This window comes from Lithobates pipiens, unplaced genomic scaffold, assembly GCF_037356315.1.
Source record: "Lithobates pipiens isolate NorthernLeopardFrog02 unplaced genomic scaffold, aLitPip1_a1.2 Scaffold_8, whole genome shotgun sequence".
NCBI lineage: Eukaryota > Metazoa > Chordata > Amphibia > Anura > Ranidae > Lithobates > Lithobates pipiens.
The window spans coordinates 483,026,739-483,049,483 of NW_027507903.1; the positions used below are offsets into that span (position 1 = coordinate 483,026,739).

The 22,745-nt window shown below is 44.5% G+C and overlaps 1 protein-coding gene across 5 annotated transcripts in view; it reads left to right on the top strand.

Moving 5' to 3' along the window:
• Positions 1 to 22,745, top strand: part of CACNA2D4 (calcium voltage-gated channel auxiliary subunit alpha2delta 4) — a 398,531-nt gene that overhangs the window by 131,174 nt on the left and 244,612 nt on the right. For 3 of the 5 annotated variants that reach the window (XM_077468886.1, XM_077468888.1, XM_077468887.1), the window contains 6 exons: positions 1,664 to 1,761; positions 4,819 to 4,912; positions 5,493 to 5,585; positions 14,385 to 14,512; positions 18,553 to 18,627; positions 22,391 to 22,471. In XM_077468886.1, the coding sequence (XP_077325012.1) occupies positions 1,664 to 1,761; positions 4,819 to 4,912; positions 5,493 to 5,585; positions 14,385 to 14,512; positions 18,553 to 18,627; positions 22,391 to 22,471 (569 nt within the window). The remainder of the gene's footprint in view (positions 1 to 1,663; positions 1,762 to 4,818; positions 4,913 to 5,492; positions 5,586 to 14,384; positions 14,513 to 18,552; positions 18,628 to 22,390; positions 22,472 to 22,745) is intronic. The other 2 variants (XM_077468889.1, XM_077468890.1) reach the window with 1 other exon arrangement.

Sequence of the window (22,745 nt, forward strand, 5' to 3'; positions counted from 1 at the left end):
CGTAATACTGTTGTGGAGAAGTTTAAAGCCGAATTTGGATACAAAAAGATTTCCCAAGCTTTAAACATCCCAAGGAGCACTGTGCAAGCGATCATTTTGAAATGGAAGGAGTATCAGACCACTGCAAATCTACCAAGACCTGGCCGTCCCTCTAAAGTTTCAGCTCAGACAAGGAGAAGACTGATCAGAGATGCAGCCAAGAGGCCCATGATCACTCTGGATGAACTGCAGAGAACTACAGCTGAGGTGGGAGAGTCTGTCCATAGGACAACAATCAGTCGTACACTGCACAAATCTGGCCTTTATGGAAGAGTGGCAAGAAGAAAGCCATTTCTCAAAGATATCCATAAAAAGTCTTGTCTAAAGTTTGCCACAAGCCACCTGGGAGACACACCAAACATGTGGAAGAAGGTGCTCTGGTCAGATGAAACCAAAATTTAACTTTTTGCCCACAATGCAAAATGATATGTTTGGCGTAAAAGCAACACAGCTCATCACCCTCAACACACCATCCCCACTGTAAAACATGGTGGTGGCAGCATCATGGTTTGGGCCTGCTTTTCTTCAGCAGGGACAGGGAAGATGGTTAAAATTGAGGGGAAGATGGATGCAGCCAAATACAGGACCATTCTGGATGAAAACCTGTTGGAGTCTGCAAAAGACCTGAAACTGGGACGGAGATTTATCTTCCAACAAGACAATGATCCCAAACATACAGCAAAATCTACAAAGGAATGGTTCACAAATAAACATATCCGTATTAGAATGGCCAAGTCAAAGTCCAGACCTGAATCCAATCGAGAATCTGTGGAAAGAGCTGAAAACTGCTGTTCACAAACGCTCTCCATCCAACCTTACTGAGCTCGAGCTCTTTTGCAAGGAAGAATGGGCAAGAATTTCAGTCTCTCGATGTGCAAAACTGATAGAGACATACCCCAAGCGACTTGCAGCTGTAATCGCAGCAAAAGGTGGCTCTACAAAGTATTAACGCAAGGGGGCCGAATAATTTTGCACGTCCCACTTTTCATTTTTTTATTAGTTAAAAAAGTTTCAAAAATCCAATAGATTTCGTTCCACTTCACAATTGTGTCCCACTTGTTGGTGATTCTTCACAAAAAATAAAAATTTTATATCTTCATGTTTGAAGCCTGCAATGTGGCAAAGGGTTGAAAAGTTCAAGGGGGGCCGAATACTTTCGCAAGGCACTGTAGGTATCACATTAATATTATAATTGTATGTTTATGGTAACAAGGGGCGTTACATAGGCAGGCTAATTCTAATCAGGACTCAAAAGAATGTAAACATGTACTGAAAACATTATTAGTGCCGTGTGCACAGTGAGGGCACTGTGCAATACATATAAAATAGAATACAATTATATACAGAACTTACAGATTTCCATTACAAATACAATAAGGTAGAAATTTTTAAGGCGTTAGAACCACTTTAAGTACACCGTGTGAACAAGGCTTTAGAAGCTACGAACCAGCATTCTAACGGCTGCCCTTTTTTGTTTTATCCTTTTATTATTTAAAATTCTCACTCATTGTTTACTTTTTTTTTGTAATGCTGATCAGAAGCTTTGTTATCAATATGAACAAGTTGATATTGTGGTGCCAGCAACAGTAGTTAATGTGTCATGTGCCTGCATCTTCTTCCCTAGGATTTACTGTATTACGGACATTGACCCCGATCACCGGAAACTGAACCAGCTACAAGCTGTTACCCGGTTCCTGATGGGAGAGGATCTGGACCTGGAGTGTGAGTGACACCTTTCTGTCCCCCTACTGACATCACTAGAACAATAATATGCAACCTTATTGGGACGTTTTACATGGGGCAATGACCTGGGAGAAATGGAATAGTAGTGTAGCCATGCCACTGTAAGGGTTGCTGAATGTAATGGTTCACCTGTCACCCTGCCCAGCCAGACATCCATCTCTCAGTCACTCAGAGACATAGAACAGTCCATAAGTTTTGTTTTTGTTTTTATTTTTTATTGATGGGATTGAACTTGGATGGGAATGGGGAATTATGGGATGCTCAGAAATATTCAGCACAACTTGCTTGGGACTTTTATATACACTCCAGTATATAAACTCCAGTCTTCTCTCCAGCACAAACTCTTGCTTAGGACCTCTTATGCCACGTACACACGACCGGACTTTTTGACAGCAAAGGTCCGACGGAACGAGTCCATCGGACAATTCGATCTTGTGTGGGCTCCATCGGACCTTTGCTTGCCAAAAATCTGGCGGACTTAGAAATAGAACATGGTTTAAATTTTTACACCGGAACTACGCCGGACCCAGTTCCTACCGAGAAATCCGCTCGTGTGTATGCTAGTCCGATGGACAAAAACCGACGTGAGGGCAGCTATTGGCTACTGGCTATGAACTTCCTTATTCTAGTCCGGTCGTACGTCATCACATTTGAATCCGTCTGACTTTGGTGTGATTGTGTGTGGCCAAGTCTGTTCATTCGAAAAGTCTGTCAGAACTCCGCCGAAAGTCCGTCGGACCTAGTCCCTTGAAAAGTCCGGTCGTGTGTACACGGCATTATACATAACTCCTCCAGCACTTTACTTGCTGCAGACTGTTAGTCCACCAGCACGTCCCTTGCTGCAGACTGTCACTGGACTGGACTAGCTAGCACCGCATAGTTAGGCCTGACACTAACTTAGCAAGGCCTCAGTGAACTGCCTTTTGTGGGCAGGGACCTCAGGCCCCTGTGGTGTAGAAATAGTTCAGGTGCTAACTGTTCTCTGCACAGCTACCATTCCCAGATCGCTCTCTTCAGGCCCTGCCAGCAAGCCTGACTGCAATGACCTCTTTCCATTGCCCTTCCCAGAGTCCTCTCTTCTGGTTCTGCACCTATCTCAAACTGTAATCTCCCATTTCTCTAGAAAGAGGGAAGTCACAGTGATGCTACCAGGGAATCACCCAGCCCTGCCCTGAGCCACTCTCAGCCCAGAATGAAAACAAACAGCTAGAGTTAGATCTGAGTGTGGTGCTTCAGTCTCAGATCTATTTAGTTACATGCAGTTTCTTTACTACATGCAGGAACCCTACCATGCCACCCTTCCCCCAACGAACAGCATTGGATGTTGAGTGTGGCCAAATTGCACTAACAGCAGGAGTTTCTTAAAGGGGCATTAAATACTAGGAGTGTGTTATGTGCAGAGTTCAGGGATACACTATGTATAGAGTGCAGGTTTCAAACATGTACTATTATACACAGCGTGCGTATTACAGGAGTGTACTACTTTACAGAGTGCAGGGTTTAGGGGTGTGCTATGTACAGAGTGCAGGGTTTAGGGTTGTGCTATGTACAGAGTGCAGAGTTTAGGGGTGTGCTTTGTACAGAGTGCATGGTTTGGGGTGTGCTATGTACAGAGTGCAGGGTTTAGGGGTGTGCTATGTACAGAGTGCAGGGTTTAGGGTTGTGCTATGTACAGAGTGCAGGGTTTACGGGTGTGCTACATATAGAGTGCAGAGACCAGCTCTCTTTCACAGGCTGTCCACATGCCACTTCCACCTCTCCTCGGCCCTGACCTCAGACACTGAGCAATTACAGTTACATTTTGATAAAACCGTTCTGATAGGTGGGGGAGAATGTGGGTCTTTATATATTATATTTGGTAGAAATTTGGACTGTGTGAAATTATACAGCTGTTTTATTGGTCAAAGCAGTTTTCATTCTCTCGGTTTACCTGAAGCTAGTGATGTTGCTGTGGCAAGGTGGCTCATGATGTGGTGCAGCAAATAGAAGGGCTGTATTACCTATAAATTGTCAATTGCTTCCTTAGAATAGAACTTTAGGCATAGAGTTTTTGGATAGAGTGAGGGAGGGTTATAACCCCTTTCAGATTTTGTTTTTGTTTTTTAGTCTTCTGTGTCCCATTGCAGAGATTTCACTTCCTGTCCCACAGCCAAAGAGGAAGTAAGAGGAAATTTCTGCAAATGTAGGGAATTCCTTGGGGACCTCCTTGACACCAGAATTTGTGTCTCCATTGGGAGATTTCTTCTCTTACTTTTCTGAGGACAACCCAAAATTTGGTATTTTCTTTTATTTTCACTTTCAGTGATATTGGTAAACAGAACAAATAGAGAGGGCGACTGTCCCTTACAGGGACACAGACAGCAATAAAAACTGACAAGTTAAATCCTTAAACTTCACAGGTTCTTAGTGTTTAAACTTAGTAAGTTTAATATTCCCTTGCTCCCCTTATGTCAATATTTTTTTAAATAAAACCTTTCAGTTGCATTGGCATATTTTAAACCCAGCGATGTCATCACTGGGTCTCTGCGCATATTTGTGAAATGTAGGCAAATCATGGTTGATGCGCCCCGCCTCAGTACTCCTTTTAAGCGCTTTCAGTCCTGATGTAGGCAGTTGGCTGGCTCTTGGAAAAGTTATTTAAATATTAAAATACTTTCTTGGGTGGGTGTCAGTTTGAAGGAGTGTGCATTTCTAAGTAGGATATACTGTATTTGTATGCAGACAGCCCTAGGTAATTTTTTTCTGAGCCTCTTTAATTGAAAGAACTCACAGTCAGACTTGGGATGAAAGCACTGGATGATGCTGGATATCCCCCAGCCAGGAAATGAGGCAGGCTGTATGTGACTTGCTGCAGCTTCTAATGTACATTATGAGAAGCTCAAAGTGTGCAGTGAAATTAGAGAAAGCTATTTCAATGCAGAAGAGGGGCCTGTACAACCATGCAAGACTGAAGGTAAGTTCAGCTTTAAATTTTATTCTTACATGGAAAGGAAAGGGGTCTATGCTCTTATGGTACTCATTATTCTTCCCTTGCAGGTGATGAGGAGCTGGTAAAAGAAGTTTTGTTTGATGCCGTGGTCACTGCACCACTAGAAGCCTACTGGACGCAGGTGGCGCTTAATCTGTCCAAGTGAGTTGTAAAAATTATTTCACAGATGCAAATCTGCACCTCCTTCTCAACAAGGTGCTGCTAAAAGTATTGCTGTTTCAGCCAAACGTTATTTTCATGTTTGTAAAGCCTAGTACACATGTCAGCCCGTATGTACTGGAGTCTATTCAACAGACGCTGGCCAAAAAATTATGTCAGATGCCTTTGTCCCCTGTTTTGCATGTTTGTTTTTCCTCTGTTCCACTATGTCACTGTTGAGCCCAGTGACTTGGAGGGTGGGGGAAGAACAAGCACATGGTGGGAGATGCAAAGTGACCCTACTTGGCATCTAGGCTTCAATGACCTCTGGTGAAGAAAATGATAAATCAATTTTGAGAGCACATGCAACTTACTTTGTAATATATAGTGAGGGGTGACTGTAGTTGACCAGTGATCAAGGTCACTGTGGCAGGTCTCAGTAAGTGACCATCATCTCTGTTGATTTCCACCTGCATTACTGTTCAAGCTATTTCACTTTTCGTTTATTCCCAGATAACTTTTGTATATATATATATATATATATATATATATATAATATATTTCTTTTATTTTTTTTCTGCAGAGAAGAGAATGGAATCGAGGTGGCCTTTTTGGGTACCCGTGCTGGCCTTATTCGGAAAAATTTGTTTGTGGGTGCAGAACAGATGTCAAACAAGTGAGTTGTGTATTGTTTAGAGCAGGGGTCCCAAATTGGCAGCCCTCCAGCTGTTGCGAAACAAGTCCCATGAGGCATTGCATGGCTGACAGTTACAAGCATCACTCCCACAGCCAGAAGCATGATGGGACTTGTAGTTTCACTGGAGGGCTGCCAGTTTGAGACCCCAGTTTAGATCAATAAAGGACACAGAAGGTCACTTTTCCAGGGCCAGCTGGACATGGGCTCATCAGGAGAACCGCAAGTAGCACTAGCTGAATTGTTCAAGATGTTAATGATCTTATCTTTGTCTCCTATTTTCCTATAAAGTCAAGACCATGGGGGTTATTTACTAAAGGCAAATCCACTTTGCAATACAAGTGCAAAGTGCACTTGAAATTGCACAGAAAGTGCATTTGGAAGTGCAGTTGTGTCACGTACCTGGTTGGAGAGCCCAGAATGCAGGGAGCGGCTCCTCGTAAGCCTCCGGCTCGAGAGTCCCTGGAAGTGGGGACAGGGATTCACGAGTTCGGAGGGCACAAGTGCCAGGCCGGGTATGCAGCAGCAGAGATCCACAGAAGCCCAAGAGAGTAGAAACCCGATGGCAGACGGGGATGCGGTCACAACGTAGGCACAGGTGGGTGACTGGAACAGCCGGCAGAAGTCCGAGAGAACAGCAGGCACAGGTGGACGGGCTGGATCAGTCAGCGGGCACAGCAGGCACTGGCAATCAGGCAGGAACAGCGGGTACAGCAGGCACTGGCAATCAGGCAGGAACAGCGGGTACAGCAGGCACTGGCAAACAGACAGGAACAGCGGGTGACAGCAGACGAGGTCGGGAACAAGCCGGGTCGGTATCAGGCGGGCAGCAGAAGTACACAGGAGAAGGCAGAGACGTAGTCAGGCAGGCAGGAGGTCGGTGGCAGGCAGCAATCAAACGAAGTCAGGAACAGGCCGGGTACGGTAATCAGGAACAAGCAGGAACAGATAACAGAAGTCACAGGTAACGCTGTAGACAGGACAGCAAGAAGGAACAGAAGCTGATTCCTTAAGTAGCCCTTTGGGCGCCAAGAACGGTCGCACGACGAGTCTGCGTGCCCCCGCGGGTAACCGTGCTCCCGTTCGTGACCCCGCGCACCCGCGTACGGCCGTTCACTTCGTCGCGCACCCGCGTGCGCTCGTTCGTGCTGACGCGCACCCGCGTGCGCCTGTTGGAATCTACATGCACTCGCGTGCGTTCGTTCGCGCTAACACGTGTCTGAGGATACCGACGAGCTCTCCGTAAAAGGAAACCTGCGGGCAGGTCTCCTATGTACGACCGGAACGACAGATCGACCGTGACATTGCCCCCCTCCAAGGGGCAGCCTCCGGATGCCCAACTGCGCCATCTTATCCGGATGAGACCTTTTGAAGGCAAGGATTAGCCTCTTTGCGTGTAGGTTAGATTCCGGTTCCCAAGAGTTTTCCTCGGGGCCATACCCCTTCCATTTAACTAGGAACTGAGTCTGATTCTGTCTTCTCCTGCAATCCAGAATGGATTCGACCTCGTATTCCATTTCTCCGTCAATCACCACAGGTTCCGGAGGGCTGGCATTCCGATTGGCAAAAGAGTCCGGGACAGTAGGTTTAAGTAGGGAAGCGTGAAAGACCGGGTGGATCCGGAATGACTCCGGAAGCTTCAATTCAAATGCCACGTCGTTCAGCTTCCTCACAACAGGGAATGGGCCCACAAACTTGGGACCCAGCTTTTTGGATGGACAAGCCAACTTCAGGTTTAGGGTGGACAGCCAGACCTGATCCCCGACTTTGAGATTGAGTTCCCCTCTTCTTTTCTTATCAAAGACCCCCTTATTGTATTCCTGTGTCTTAGTCAAAGTCTCTTGTAGGAGCTTATTATTGGTTTAGAAGAAATTGAGATCTTCCTGTACCGCCGGTACTGAACATTCAGGGAGATCACTAGACAGAAAAAGCGGGTGAAAGCCAAAATTTGCGAAAAACTGAGACTGCTTGGTGGCGGAATGGACAGAGTTGTTATACGCAAATTCCGCTAGTGGCAAGAGCGATGCCCAGTCATCTTGGGAGAAGGAGGAAAAGCAACGTAGTTATTGCTCCAGTGTTTGGCTGGTTCTCTCAGTCTGGCCGTTGGTCTGAGGGTGGTAGGCCGAGGAAAAACAAAGCTCAATTTTCAGGGCCCCACAGAGTGCTCTCCAGAACCTGGACGTAAACTGCACCCCCCTATCAGAAGTAATATTAGCGGGGATGCCGTGAAGCCTCACAACTTCCCTGATGAAAGTCTTAGCTGTCTCTGCGGCCGAAGGGGTGCCCTTCATGGGCAAAAAGTGGGCCATCTTGGTGAGCCTATCAACCACCACAAAGATTGTGGAGTAATTCTTGGAAGGTGGCAACTCCACGATAAAGTCCATGGAGATCATCCTCCATGGTCTATCCGGGACGGGCAGTGGTTTCAGCAGACCCCAAGACTTTGTTTTACTGCCTTTATTTCAAATGCACGTGGTGCATGCCTCCACATATTCCCTGCAATGCTTCTTCATCTGTGGCCACCAGAATGTACATTGAAGCAAATCCATGGTTTTGAGTACCCCAAAGTGGCCGGCCAGCAAGTGGTCGTGGCAGGAGCTGAGGACCGAGACACGTGCTTCTTGGGGGACGTAGATCCTGTCCTGGTGCCAAAGAAGACCATCTCTGGAGGTTAGTGGAGTGTCAGGTGGGAGGACCGGACTGCTGGAGGCTTGCTTAATTTGGGAGAGTAAATCTCCCTGAAGCAGGAGGAAGTTCCCGGAGGAGAGGATCGTGTCAGGAGATGAGGGACCCTCTGGTTCACTATACATGCGGGATAGGGCATCAGGTTTAACATTCTTTGATCCCGGACGGTACGTGATATGAAACACGAATCTAGAGAAAAAGAGTGCCCACCTGGCCTGTCTTGGTTTCAGTCTTTTGGCAGACTTAAGGTATTCTAGATTTTTATGGTCGGTGTAGACCAGGATCGGATGGGTGGCGCCCTCGAGAAGGTAGCGCCACTCCTCGAGTGCCGCCTTGATTGCCAGCAGTTCACGGTCGCCGACATCGTAATTCCTCTCTGCCTCAGATAGTTTGCGGGAGAAGAAGGTGACCGGATGCAGGAGAGACTTAGGCCCCTGTCTCGGGGAAAGCACCGCCCCGACCGCAATTTCCGAAGCATCCACCTCCAGGATATAAGGCAGGGTCGAGTCGGGGTGCCTTAGGATCGAGGCTGATATAAACAAGTCTTTCAGGGTCTTGAAAGCCTCTTGTGCCTTGGAAGTCCATTGAAACTTCTGACCTTGCTTGGTCAGTCCGGTGATGGGGGAAATGATGGAGGAGAATCCCTTTATGAATTTCCGGTAGAAATTGGCAAATCCTACGAATCGTTGGACTCCTTTTTTATCAGAGGGAGCGGGCCAATCCAGGATAGCTGAAATTTTCTGGGGGTCCATCTCTATCCCCTTCACCGAAATAATTAGACCAAGGAATTGGATCCTTTGCTGTTCAAAAACGCACTTCTCGGGCTTGGCGTACAGACCATGGAGACGGAGTCGGGCTAAGACATTCTTCACATGTTCCCGGTGCTCGGCTAAAGAAGAAGAAAAAATCAAGATATCATCTAGGTAAATTATCACAAACAAATCAAGGTAATCTCTGAAGATGTCGTTTTTTACGAAATGTTGGAATGTGGCAGGGGCATTGCACAAACCAAAAGGCATAACTAAATATTCAAAGTGCCCAAAACTAGTACGGAAGGCAGTCTTCCATTCATCGCCCCTACGTATGCGGACAAGGTTATAGGCACCCCGAAGGTCCAGCTTAGAGAATACTTTGGCTGACCCCAGTCTCTGAAATAGTTCGGGCACTAATGGTAGGGGATAGCAATTCTTTATTGTGACCTTGTTGAGTGCCCGGTAGTCCACACATGGGCGTAAGGAGTGATCCTTTTTCTCGACGAAGAAGATCCCTGCGCCTGCCGGGGAGGTGGAAGGTCGGATGAAACCCTTCTCCAAGTTATCGTCCAAATAGGTTTTCAGGGTCCCCAACTCAGTCTCAGATAAGGGGAAGATTCTTCCGAAGGGAATCTCTGCCCCAGGGAGCAACTCGATAGGGCAATCATAAGGCCTATGTGGGGGTAGGGTCTCAGCGCCCTTCTTGCTAAATACGTCCAAGAAGTTATGGTAGTCCTTGGGCACAGCCTGTCGGGCCTCAGCATCTGTTTCTAAACAAAGCAGCGAAGAGAAGTCCTTGTTATCAACAGGGAAACAGTGCTGAAGACAGTAGGCAGAAGGGAACTCTATTCCTCCGGTGGACCAATTGATGTGTGGATTGTGGGCCTTCAACCACGGCATGCCGAGTTTAATGGGGAAGAGAGGAGACTTAATGATATCCAGGCACAGAAGCTCCTGGTGGGTTCCAGCAACGATGGCAAGCAGTGGGGACGTCTTCTTGGTCACTGGACCTGACTTAAGGATGGAACCATCGGCCAGATATATCGAAAGTCCTTTTACCCTAGGCCGAAGAGGGATGTCATTACTTAAGGCAAAGGACAGATCCATGAAGCCGCTGCAAGCCCCGGAATCAATAATTGCGCTGGTTTTGACAGTCCTTCCTGGGAGCTGCAAAAGAAGAGGCACAGCCAGATGAGAGGTGTTACTAAGCAAGGCAGGGGAGGAAACAGGAGGAGGGAGTAGGCACTTACGCAATTTGGCAGGGCAAGTGCGAACAAAATGTCCCAGTTCTCCGCAGTAGAGACAAAGATTGCCGGTCCGGCGGCGTTGGCGTTCCTCAGGCGTCAAGGATGGACGAAGTAGCCCCAGCTGCATGGGCTCGGAAGAATCTGGAGTAACAGGAGCAGAAGGAACCGGAGGGTTGGAACTGGGACACGTGGCAACATCCAGACAGGGCGAGAGGTTGTGGAAGAACGCTCCAGGCGGCGTTCTCTCAGGCGTCTATCTATCTGGACAGAAAGGTCTATGAGGGCTTCTAGAGTTTCAGGGATGCCCACTCGAGCCAGTTCGTCTTTTAACGATTCTGAGAGGCCCATGCGAAACTGGTAGCGGAGGGCTGAATCATTCCAGTCCGTGTCTGAGCTCCAACGTCTGAACTCAGACACATAATCTTCCACGGGCCTGCGGCCTTGTTGGAGCGCATGCAGGGCTGCTTCTGCGGTGGCAGCAAGCTGGGGGTCCTCGTATAGCCGAGACATCGCTTGGAAGAAGGCATTCAGGGTGTCCAGAGAGGGGTCCTTCCGTTCCAGGAGACGATGCGTCCAGGCCTGGGGTTCGTCTGTCAGTAGAGAAATGACGAACCCCACTTTGGTTGCCTCGAGAGAGAAGGTTCGGGGTTGTAGAGCAAAAAAGAGTTCGCAGGAGTTGCGAAAGGCCCTGAATTTATTCCGGTTGCCGGAGAACCGTTCCGGAGTGGGGACCCTAGGTTCAGGCGGCATCATTACCACTGAAGGTGGAGCAGAGGGTCCGGAGATAGCTGGTGCTGAAGCAGATAGGGCCTGGACCTGTTCCTCCAGTCGGCCGTAACCTTCCTGCAAATTCTTCACGGCTTGGGTAAGGCCGGCTAAGTGGCGGCACAGTTCGTCCATAGGGGAGGCTCCCTGCGTGGGCTCGGACATGGCTGTCCTGTACTGTCACGTACCTGGTTGGAGAGCCCAGAATGCAGGGAGCGGCTCCTCGTAAGCCTCCGGCTCGAGAGTCCCTGGAAGTGGGGACAGGGATTCACGAGTTCGGAGGGCACAAGTGCCAGGCCGGGTATGCAGCAGCAGAGATCCACAGAAGCCCAAGAGAGTAGAAACCCGATGGCAGACGGGGATGCGGTCACAACGTAGGCACAGGTGGGTGACTGGAACAGCCGGCAGAAGTCCGAGAGAACAGCAGGCACAGGTGGACGGGCTGGAGCAGTCAGCGGGCACAGCAGGCACTGGCAATCAGGCAGGAACAGCGGGTACAGCAGGCACTGGCAATCAGGCAGGAACAGCGGGTACAGCAGGCACTGGCAAACAGACAGGAACAGCGGGTGACAGCAGACGAGGTCGGGAACAAGCCAGGTCGGTATCAGGCGGGCAGCAGAAGTACACAGGAGAAGGCAGAGACGTAGTCAGGCAGGCAGGAGGTCGGTGGCAGGCAGCAATCAAACGAAGTCAGGAACAGGCCGGGTACGGTAATCAGGAACAAGCAGGAACAGATAACAGAAGTCACAGGTAACGCTGTAGACAGGACAGCAAGAAGGAACAGAAGCTGATTCCTTAAGTAGCCCTTTGGGCGCCAAGAACGGTCGCACGACGAGTCTGCGTGCCCCCGCGGGTAACCGTGCTCCCGTTCATGACCCCGCGCACCCGCGTACGGCCGTTCACTTCGTCGCGCACCCGCGTGCGCTCGTTCGTGCCGACGCGCACCCGCGTGCGCCTGTTGGAATCTACATGCACTCGCGTGCGTTCGTTCGCGCTAAGACGCGTCTGAGGATACCGACGAGCGCTCCGTAAAGGAAACCTGCGGGCAGGTCTCCTATGTACGACCGGAACGACAGATCGACCGTGACAAGTTGCTGTAGATCCGAGGGGGACATTCAAGGAAAATAAAAAACATCATTTTAGCTTGCCACGTGATTGGATAATAAAATCAACAGAGCTTCCCCTCATTTCAGATCTACTCTTCAGATTTATATCGACTGCACTTACAAGTGCACTTTCAAGTGCACTTTGCACTTGTAGTGAAAAGTGGATTTGCCTTTCGTAAATAACCCCCCATATTTCACAACTGGGAGAGAGTGTTCTTCCAAGTTTCATTACTTGAATTGGTAGATGGGTTCTTTGGACTGCTTATAAGTTCACAGTTTTAAACATTTTCCACCTTGCCCTAGCTGACTTCCATTACCCTAGCTGTCCTCCATTCACTTAGTTTGCAGAATCCAACAAGTTCTTTAACCATCCTTGAGATCCTTTACTATAGGATATGAAATTATCAAATTGCACTTTATACGCATGTTCTTTCTTTGTTTATTTTAGAATAAAAATGATATATATAATTCAAATTTTTCAAATATATATATATATATATATATATATACACACAGTATCTCACAAAAGTGAGCACATCCCTCATATTTTTGTAAATATTTTATTATATATTTTCATGTGACAACACTTAAGAAATGACACTTTGCTGCAATGTAAAGTAGTGAGTGTACAGCTGGTATAACTGTGTGAATTGACTGTCCCCTCAAAAAATTGGTATGTAAATTGGTATGTAAACTTTTGGTCAGGGCCATTTGGGTAATTTCTGTTGTGATTATGATTTAAAAAGAGTAAACACAGTTGATTGATAATAAATGGCTTCCGCCAAACACCATGAGTAAAAGGAAAGTTTTGGTGTTATCATTCATATTCTCTGAAAAATGGCCAAGAAATCATAAATTCTGCCAGGGTATGTAAACTTATGAGCACAACTGTATATGGACCTAACTGTATATATAAATGCTAGAAGCATTACTCTGCATTTTTCTTACACAAGTGAAACTTTATTTATATTTTGCCTCAACACCATTTGAGTAAACTGAGACAGATACTGAAAGAAATATAATGGTTGCATTTGCTGAAAATGCTTGTTCTAAATCCCTGTACTAAACATGATGTATAGGGGTGTGAGTGTGTGTGTGTGTGTGGGGGGGGGGGGCGTGTAGGGTAATCGGGGGGAAGAGCTGGATAGTGCACTGTATATAGATATCTGATTTGGTTATACATACAGTATGCTAATCTCAGCAGCTAATTTTGTGAAGATGAAAAATCATTCAGTTTTTTTTTTTTTTTTAGGAATGGGCTTATATGGCATAAGGGTTAGTAGGGGTTTTAGGCTATATACCGTTCTCAGAAACAGGCGGAGCATGCAGCATTCAGAATACGGCACTACAGAATATGCTAGTGCTTGGTTAAATTGCAAGACACAACTGTGAAAATATGCTTATAATGACAATATTGCCATCTTGTGGTTAAAATTTAAACTACAGTAGAAGATAACTACAAATACAACAGGGATTTGCATACCTAGACAGATGTTCCTCATCTCAGATTTGCATAGACATGCAAACTATTCTTATATGGCACCGTGCCACAGTTGCTAACTGCTCCTGTATTTTTGAGGGACAGTAAGACCTCATGCATACTGGACATTTGTGCATCTCTCCTAAGTGCCCTTCCTCCTGGCAGCACCATTTGTGGCAGGAAAAAACGATTGACCCTTGTAAACGGGTGTAGCACGTTTAGGTGTGTCAAGTGCTTGGACATTAATTAATTTTATTGTAATGAATAATCAGTTATTTTGGCCATTGAAGTGAATTAACACTCATGTTTAATTCCCCTAAACCAGTGATCTCCAAACTGTGGCCCAGGGGCCGGATGCAGCCCTTTGCTTGCCTTTATCCAGCCCTTGGGGCTCTATTCCTCCCACTGATGACATGACTCTGCCATCTGACACCGATAACGGGGCACTATTTCTCCCACTGACATCTCTCTAGAAAAATAGAGTTGGCAAAATAAAAAAAATACAGAAACAGCATTTTAACCTTTTGCTACTTACTTTATTCAAAATGCAACATAAAGTTTTATCAGTGTGGTTAGCTAAATGCAAATAATCTTATTGGTGTATGCCAAAGTTTCTATTTATAGTTCATAAAAATATGGCATATTATGCTCTGCTTCTGGTTTAGTAGTGCTGCATAGCAATGCTGCCTTGCCCACATACTTGTCATATTTATTCTATTTGATTTTTTTTTTTTTTTTCCATTTAGAAATTTTCTGCAGTATGAAGAAAAGGAAAGCATATTCACTATGGATCACTTTCCCTTGTGGTACCGGCGGGCGGCAGAACATCCTTCGGGGAGCTTTGTCTTCCATGTGCCCACTGACGACAGTCCAGGTAATGTTTCTAAACTGTTAACGATGCAGATGCTCAGCTAATTCACATCAGACTATAGCAGTAACCGCCAGATGTGTGGCATTGCTGACAAAATATATATACCCTGTTTCCCCTAAAATAAGACCTAGCGTGATTGTCGACGTTGGCTGCAATATAAGCCCTACCCCCCAAATAAGCCCTAGTTAAAGTCCTTCTATGTCTTATTCTCAGGGTAGGGCTTATTTTTGGGGAAAGAGGGTGGGGTTTATTTGGGGGTAGGGCTTATATTGCAGCCATCACCGACACTCATGCTAGGTCTTATTTTAGGGGAAACAGGGTAGCTATTTCGCTAGATTTAGACATGGCAAAAGTTTGTCATCTGTGTGTAACAATCCTTGTGTGATTATTTGGTTGTAGGTTGGTTGCAATAATTGATTATTGACTATATAAGGCGCTGAATGTTGTAGCAATGAATGAGATTAGTTTGTTAAGGAAAGAAAAATGTATAAAAGGAAAACTAATGCAGCCAATAACCCGAGGACTGGTAAACTGCAATATATTACTTTTTTTCGTTAGATTCTCTTTAAAGTGAAACTTCAGACAGATGACTAAATACACGTCAATACATATGTGTTTAATGTACATGACCTAGGTTCTGTAATAAAGCATAGCTATGTAAGTGACACAAATTTCTGATTCAGCAAATATTTTTTTAATCAGCCTTATTGGCTATTACCATTAAGCAGTGCAACTGAATATAGCCCAGTGATCTTCCTGGCTGTGTAATATGGCAGAGGTGTTTAAATCACAAGAAAACAGTTGACATAACATGTGTAGTTGTGTTTTTCTTAAGTTTCACTTTAAGGAGCAACTGGCATTAGGCTAGAATAAAAATAAGTTCCCTGAATGTTCTATGTAAAGCTGTTTCAGAAGAAAAAAAAGAACTGTTTAAAAAATGAATGAGTAGTGGTCACTGGAGGGAAGATTTTTATATATACTCTACAACTGGAATGAAACTGGTGTCTTTATCTGTTTGGGTCCACTTACACTTCTGCAATAAAAATGTTTTTATTCTATAAACTAGGTTCAGTTCACAAAGCTAACACGCCAAGATAAATATCCTTATTTTCATAAATGTGATATTTATTTTCAGTAGAACCCAATGAAATCTGAAAATTGTAGTCACGTGTCTAAGTTCCCATTTAGTGTGGTGACCTGCGTTTTGCCACACTGCTTGAATGCAGGTCAACACTAGGACACACATAAAAACGTTGTTTTATGTGTTTGCTGTTTGAACTGCAAGGCACTCTGGAGGTGTGATGCAGGGAGCTGTGATAAAATGCAGACATTCTGCAATTTATCACAGCGTACAAGAAGGGATTGCATGTCAAGGTACTGCTGTCACTTTGTGTACTTAAAATAAAATGAATTTGACACAAAAAAAGGGAGCTGTGTGATGCACTGAAACCCATATCACACCACTGGGGTCAGAACAGAGAGTGGCCTGTACACTAAACCACTGTGGTTTGTTGTGTGGGCAGTACGAATGGGCCTTAAAAAAAAGTGCATTAGGCGGCTGTTAAAGCTTTGTGAATTGGGCCTAATGTGTTTTATTTTGGTAATTGTTTTTTTTTTTTACTTTTTTTTGGAAAGTGTGAAAAGTGGAGTGAAACCCAATTCCTGAAATCTCATATAATCTTAAGAGACCATTTACATTTTTGCATTCATTGCATTAAGGCAGGACATTGCAAATAAATGGCCTACCAACACAACAAAACATCCCAAAATGTGCACGTTGGGGAAATTTGTAACGTAATGCACTGCAACAGACTATAGTGCGTTGCCATGTGCTGCGGCACAATGTAATGCCTTAGAGGAATGGGGTGTCATTTGAAATAAATGGCACCACAAAACTTGTGATGTGCAATGCTGTGTGTTGCAGTAACATGTGCGTTAACACTAAACAAGGATGTCAAAGGTCTTTTAATATGTTAAACTCATTTCAAAAGTAATTTGCAATCATTTTAAATCTGCAGCTTTCCAGCCATGGGGCATTCCTTGTTCAGATACTTTGGGGGTTATTTACAAAAGGAAAATCTACTTTGCACTGCAAGTGCACTTGGAAGTAAAGTTGCTGTAGATCTGAGGGGAACATGCAAGTAAAATATAAAACAGCATTTTAGCTTGCACATGACTGGATGATAAAATCAGCAGAGCTTCCCCTCATTTCAGATCTACCCCTCAAATTTACAGCGACTGTACTTCCAAGTGCACTTGTAGTGCAAAGTGGATTTGCCTTTCGTAAATAACCCCCTTTGTGTGATGATGTCAGAGCTCTCTTCCAATTGTATTTTGCCTTGTCGCCCTGTCACATGTTTCCCTGGTGGAAACTACAAGCCATAGTGCTAAAACACATTTCATAGCCATGGTTACCGTCTAGAGCAAAGAGGTGCATCCGATACTGGAGTGGGTGCATGTAGACAGGAAGTAGCTGAAACAGGCGAAGAAATTAAAAAATGAAATTAAAGAGGAGATGAAAAAAGAAGATATAACAAAGGTGAAAACAAGATTTTTGGAAAAACAAAAAGACACAGGAAAAACAAAATGTCATTCAGTTAAGGTTTACATTTACACCAAGTGATACAAAACTCTACTTGTGTTTTAGTTATGGAAAAAGTGTACTGAAGTGTAAAATTGACCCTTGCTTGTATTAATTCAATCTATGCTTTTTGTTTTTTAAGGCCTTATGGCCTAACAGGTTTTAGGGAAACAGCAGAATTAACTATTAAATTGTAATACAATATTGTTGCGATATGTTTGTGAAGATTCTCATTTTTCCAGGTCATGGTATTACAGTAGTTAGTCACAATGAACTGGACTTGTTCTGTAATGTCAAGGCAGAAAAAAGCCACTTCTTCAGTTCAAGTGACTGTTGGGAATATACCCCAATATTTATGTTCACACAGGTAGCATTGACACCTTAATCCAATCACCATGACATGCATGTCCAAGAATGGGAAGGGAGGTGTGAAAGCTGTGGAATCACATGGTTCTAAATTACATAATCCCATTCATGATGTCAGGAAGTATGCAAGGGTGTTAATTCTCAGCGCCACATGTCTGAAGGGGTGATTTGTTGCCAAATTGTTGGGATAGAGATGGTAAAACAACATTATTTGTGAAAGGAAGGTTGTGTTGAAGGCCCCCACCCCTGTCCAGGGATGCTTGTTCCAGTTTGTCATAGATAACTGGTTTGCAAGAGGTAAAAGAGGCCAGGTCTATGTCTATGTCAAACTGGAACAATCATCCCTGAACATGGGTGGGGGCATCTTTCGTCCACATATAATGGCATTTTAACATGTCTACCTTGGCGATTTGAAGACAATTCACACACTTGAATCGAGGAATTAACACAAATGCAGACTCCCTGACAACCAAAGATGTGATTTTGTAATTTTCACATCTTTCATGCCTCCAGTTCTGTTTGCGGGGGGGGGGGGGGGGGACTTTAGATGAGGCACAAAAAGGAACTGGATGTAGAAAAGTAATTATTTATTTAACAACCATCAGGAGCTGATACATATGACAGTTCTGTAGATAAAATGATATAGCACATTGAACATATAATAACCCCAATAACAGAAAAGGTCAAGGGGAAAGGAGCAAAAAAAGAGAGGGGGGGAACCATGGGAGGGGAAATGTTCATCTCCCTACTCACTTGAGGACTCGACTTGTCACAGCAGAATACTGAGAGGCCAAGGAGTATCACAAATGTCTGTTTTTGGACAATCAGCATCTGTCTTGACACCATGGTGATTGGTGTCAATGCTACCTGTGTGCATATAAATGCTTGGGTATGTTTCTGACACTCATTAGAACTGAATTATTTGCTTAGATAAGTTTTAAAATTTCTTCAACATTACAGAACAAGTCCAGTTGAATGTGACTAATTACTACTAGCCAATGTTGCAAAAACTTTTTCCTCTTTCACTAATCTGGCAGCTGTCGCTGTATCAGTCGCACTGCTGTTCTCTGTCAACCTCCTCAATTCCCTCTTCCAGATCATAACCCCAGAGACAATGACATCGCCGAGCTCGCCATCCAGCCGCGTAATTGGGAGGACCTGATCCCTAAGGGTACCTGAACAGGACTTATGTGCATGAGTGCTGTTCCATAAAACAAAATGCCCATGGCGGCATGTTTTTATATCATTTAGATTTAGCATTCCATTATCAACCTAGAACCCACCTATTACATTGTTCCATTCATCTCTCATGCATTTCACTCACAAGGAGGGAGCATGGCCTGTACCAGCTCTGCCATCAAGAGCCATGACATCAAAAGGACATGAGCTTCTGAGCCTTGCTGTTGCTCCATTGTGATGTCATCATCATGGCGGCTGTCTTGACAGGCTCATGTAACACATGTATGTTGCATGCTGAGAGACATTAAAATAAATTTGCTCTTTGTTCCATTCTGCTCTCTCTGACCTTAATTTGAACCGATTGGTCCTTGATTAGAAAGCTGTTCCCCAGATTGCAGCTCGCCAAAATCAATTAAGCTGTGTCATGCTCTTTCATATCACTCGTCATGATAAAATCAGCACAAGGATAGCCAATGGTAATTCCTGTAGTTGTATGTCTTACAGTTGTTCATTACTCGCTGTACATAGTTTAAATAGATTTATTATGCAAATTTGTTTTTTTATCATTTGGCTTGTGAAACTACCGAACATTATAAAAGATTTTCTGGGAGTTCAGACCGGTGATTGGGCTGCTTCTTTTTCATTTGATTAGATGCCCTTTGCTGTCAAGTGAGCAAGCATGTGATTGGTGCTGTATAATGTCGCTTGACAGAGATACATTTGTTCCCGTCAAAAGGAACATTCATAAGTTTCACAGTATGGCTAAGGGTATGAGTCTTTTAGCTGTAAGGACTAGCCAGTGGCTCTTGACAAAATTGCTTCAATAGAAGATATTCAGTTCTTCATTATCTGTGTCAGTGCTCAGCAAAAATTTGACAGGACAGCAGAGGGATGTGCAGGGTCGGAGCCCTTAACCTTAACCTAAATCAGCCATGCTGAGATCAGCCTGCCATAGAACTGCTGCCATAGGTACCTCTTTGGTTCTTTGGATACCTATGGCAGTCTACAGTGATCAGAAGCTTCCTTTTGTTAAATTTCAGTTGTATTTAATTCCACCGTGGCACACTAGTCTGTATTTACCTCCATCTGTCCTCCCTTTTCTGCAGTCACAATCCCATTTTAATCCCAGTGTTTTAAGTCAGTTTGCGATGTCATGTTTTTTCATGTTGCTCGTTTTGACAACCGTCGGGCTGCCTTGTGATGATAAATCTTTACATGCAGTAATTACCGTATCCTTTGAAGATTACATCTGCAAACATGAATCCGCTTTGCTCCATCGTGCAGTAGGAGAGGTACCACGTTTCTGTTTATGTAACCAAAAATATACAGTTTAAAGCGGCATTTTCACCAGTTTCGCATTAATCGCATCTGCTCTGCTGATGTAGATGCAGGGATATGATAATTACTGTTTTGCTCTGGAGCAGTCCTCAGATGAGGTGACTCGAGTCCTTACTTGCGGACTTTCTGAAGTAGGAAAAGAGTGCTGACATTTTATATCGGACGGACCAACTATGTAGTGTGAAGGTCTACCCTGGTGGGTATAAATTTAAGGGATCTTTAAGGTAGGCATTATAGAGTCCTTGATAAATTGAAAAAGATTGTTCAGATATGATACAACCAGCTATAGGGGCAGAAGAAGGTTCGGAGGACAAAGTGGAAAGACAGCGCTTGGTCTCAGCAGCAAAATCCCTTTGCCGAGAGCAGTCAGACACTGAAAACCTACTGATCGGCTCAATGGGATTCTGAAAAAAACCCTCAGATATTTCTTGAACACACTTGTGCTTGTTTGTGTAATGCCCATAGCAAGAAAATGCCATTATATCTGTAGAGTCAAAAATATAAATGATAATTTGGTAGCGTTGGTATGGGTTTTAGTATGTTGTAGGCCTCAGCTTAAGTATCTTTGACCTGTTTTCCCTTTTTTTAGTGAAGGTTGTTTCCATTTACTTTGCCTTTTTACAAGGCCTCACCTGAGGTGCCCTGTCTCCATCATGTCCTCTCTGCAGGTTTCAGCTGAGGTTTCCTGTCTCCATTCTGCCTCCCCCTTCCCCTTCCCCATGGGGCCTCACCTGAGGGGTTTTATCTCCATTCTGCCTTCCTTGCAGGCTTCCCCTGAGTTGCCCTGTCTCCATTCTATCCTCTATTAAGATCTTGTGGTGTCCTGTCTCTTTCTTACATTCTTGTAGGCCTCACCTGAGGTGTCCTACCTACTTTCCAACCTTCTCACAAGACTCATGTAAGGTGTTCTGTTTTCATTATGCCATCCTAGCAGGCCTCACCAGAGTTGTTCTGTTTCCATTCTAATCTCCTTCCAGGCCTCACCTGAGGTATCTTGTCTCCATTCTGCCCTCCTAGTAGGACTAACCTTGTTGATTTCATTATTATTAGCATGGCTACCACTTTTCCATTGCATCTGAGGGGCAGTGAGCATTGTGGAACTCTCATACCTTATTTTTCCTGCCATTTTATTCTAATTTTGCAGTAAACACTGTCGACAATTGCACAAGTGCAGCAATCATCACTTTATACTTGCATTTTTTTACAAGATGTAGTGGCAGGAAGCATCATGACAAGATATCAATCAATGCAAATCATCGGCCCTTTGTCATACCCCGCTCATACAATTAACTGGGACTGTGCTATATGATACCTGAATGTTATTAACTCTCTATATAGTATATATGAGATATATTGTATAGACTGCAGACCCAATACAGGGTGGACTGTGAGATCCTCCATCCATCACTTCACTGTGGCAACCGGCGTAATCCACCGCCATATCACCAAATCTGGCATAGTCCATTTTCCTGAAACCACCTACCAGTGTTCTGATATTTATCCAAATTACATGTCTAAAATTTAAATCTGACATTTGCTATGCATAAAACTGAACTCCAGGTAGATGAAATACATACATGGAAGCTTATTTACATGCAAAGTGTAGAGATGAGCTATTTGCCTGGAGTTTGACTTTATTTTTGCATAGAGATAGTATAAGTACCTGAATCTGTCATCTATCAACCTCCTGCAACCCTCTGTACAGCAGCACACTGGCTAGGAGAGAGAAGTTCAGTGCTTTGTACTATTAAACTTTTATACTGCATTGTACAGTACTGTCAGTCTAACACAAAAACATGTTTACACGAGGGCAGAGCACAGGGATATCTTCAGTAGGTATATCTGCAGATGTAGAACAGTGCTTCTTCATTGTCCAGTCACAGGTAGGGGGGCTGAACCAGACTGTGTTGGAGAATTACAGTGTATTCTAGGGAAGTCTGGCAGGGGTTACTGTATCCCAAGACTAGCTGAACAGAATTGCAGATCCTTTCTGAGTATTTTTCTTCTGCCAGGTAAATGCAAGAGGAACCGACATTCTGAAGGCATTCCAAGAGCAAGACAAAAATTGACTTTTCTATTATGTGCTACACATGACAAAAGGGTTTTCTAGTCCGGTGTTAGGAGATGACTCGTGACCTTAGATAAAATAATGTCCTAAAACAAATATAATATGGAATATTGAAAATTAAACTTTCACCACCTATAACAAGACTGCCAAATTTAGGTGTTATCCATCACAGATGAAGCTCTCACCCATCAGTGGAATCGGCAGTTGCAACACAGCTTATGATGTTGCAAAGGATAGCTCTGCCCCAGAGCAGCCATTGTGATAGGGCCACTTTAAGCACCTGTACTTCCTGGATAAGGACAGTCAGCTATATCACAACTGTGGCTGATGGTATTTTGCATTCTTACAGATGCCGGCCCCAAGTCGGAAGTTGTGACTGTTAGCACCCATATCGCTGTCACCGTGCACAACAAGACTGCCATCGCTGCAGGTAGGATTGGATTTGGATTGTTGGATATCATTTATGGGTTTTTTGTTTCATATATCAGAATAAGCAGACTATTTGGGGTTTAAGTGGTATCCTTTATTGGCTAACTTAAAGTGGAAGTCCATGCAAAAACTAAAATCCCTGCATCTATAGCCACCAATATTGTAGCACTAACCTTTCTAACCCTGAAAAGAAAAAAATGGCGATCTAACCTGATCTCCAGTGGCGGAAGCTCTGCTGAGTACACGTCCGACAACGGCTGTGAAATTAATGGGAA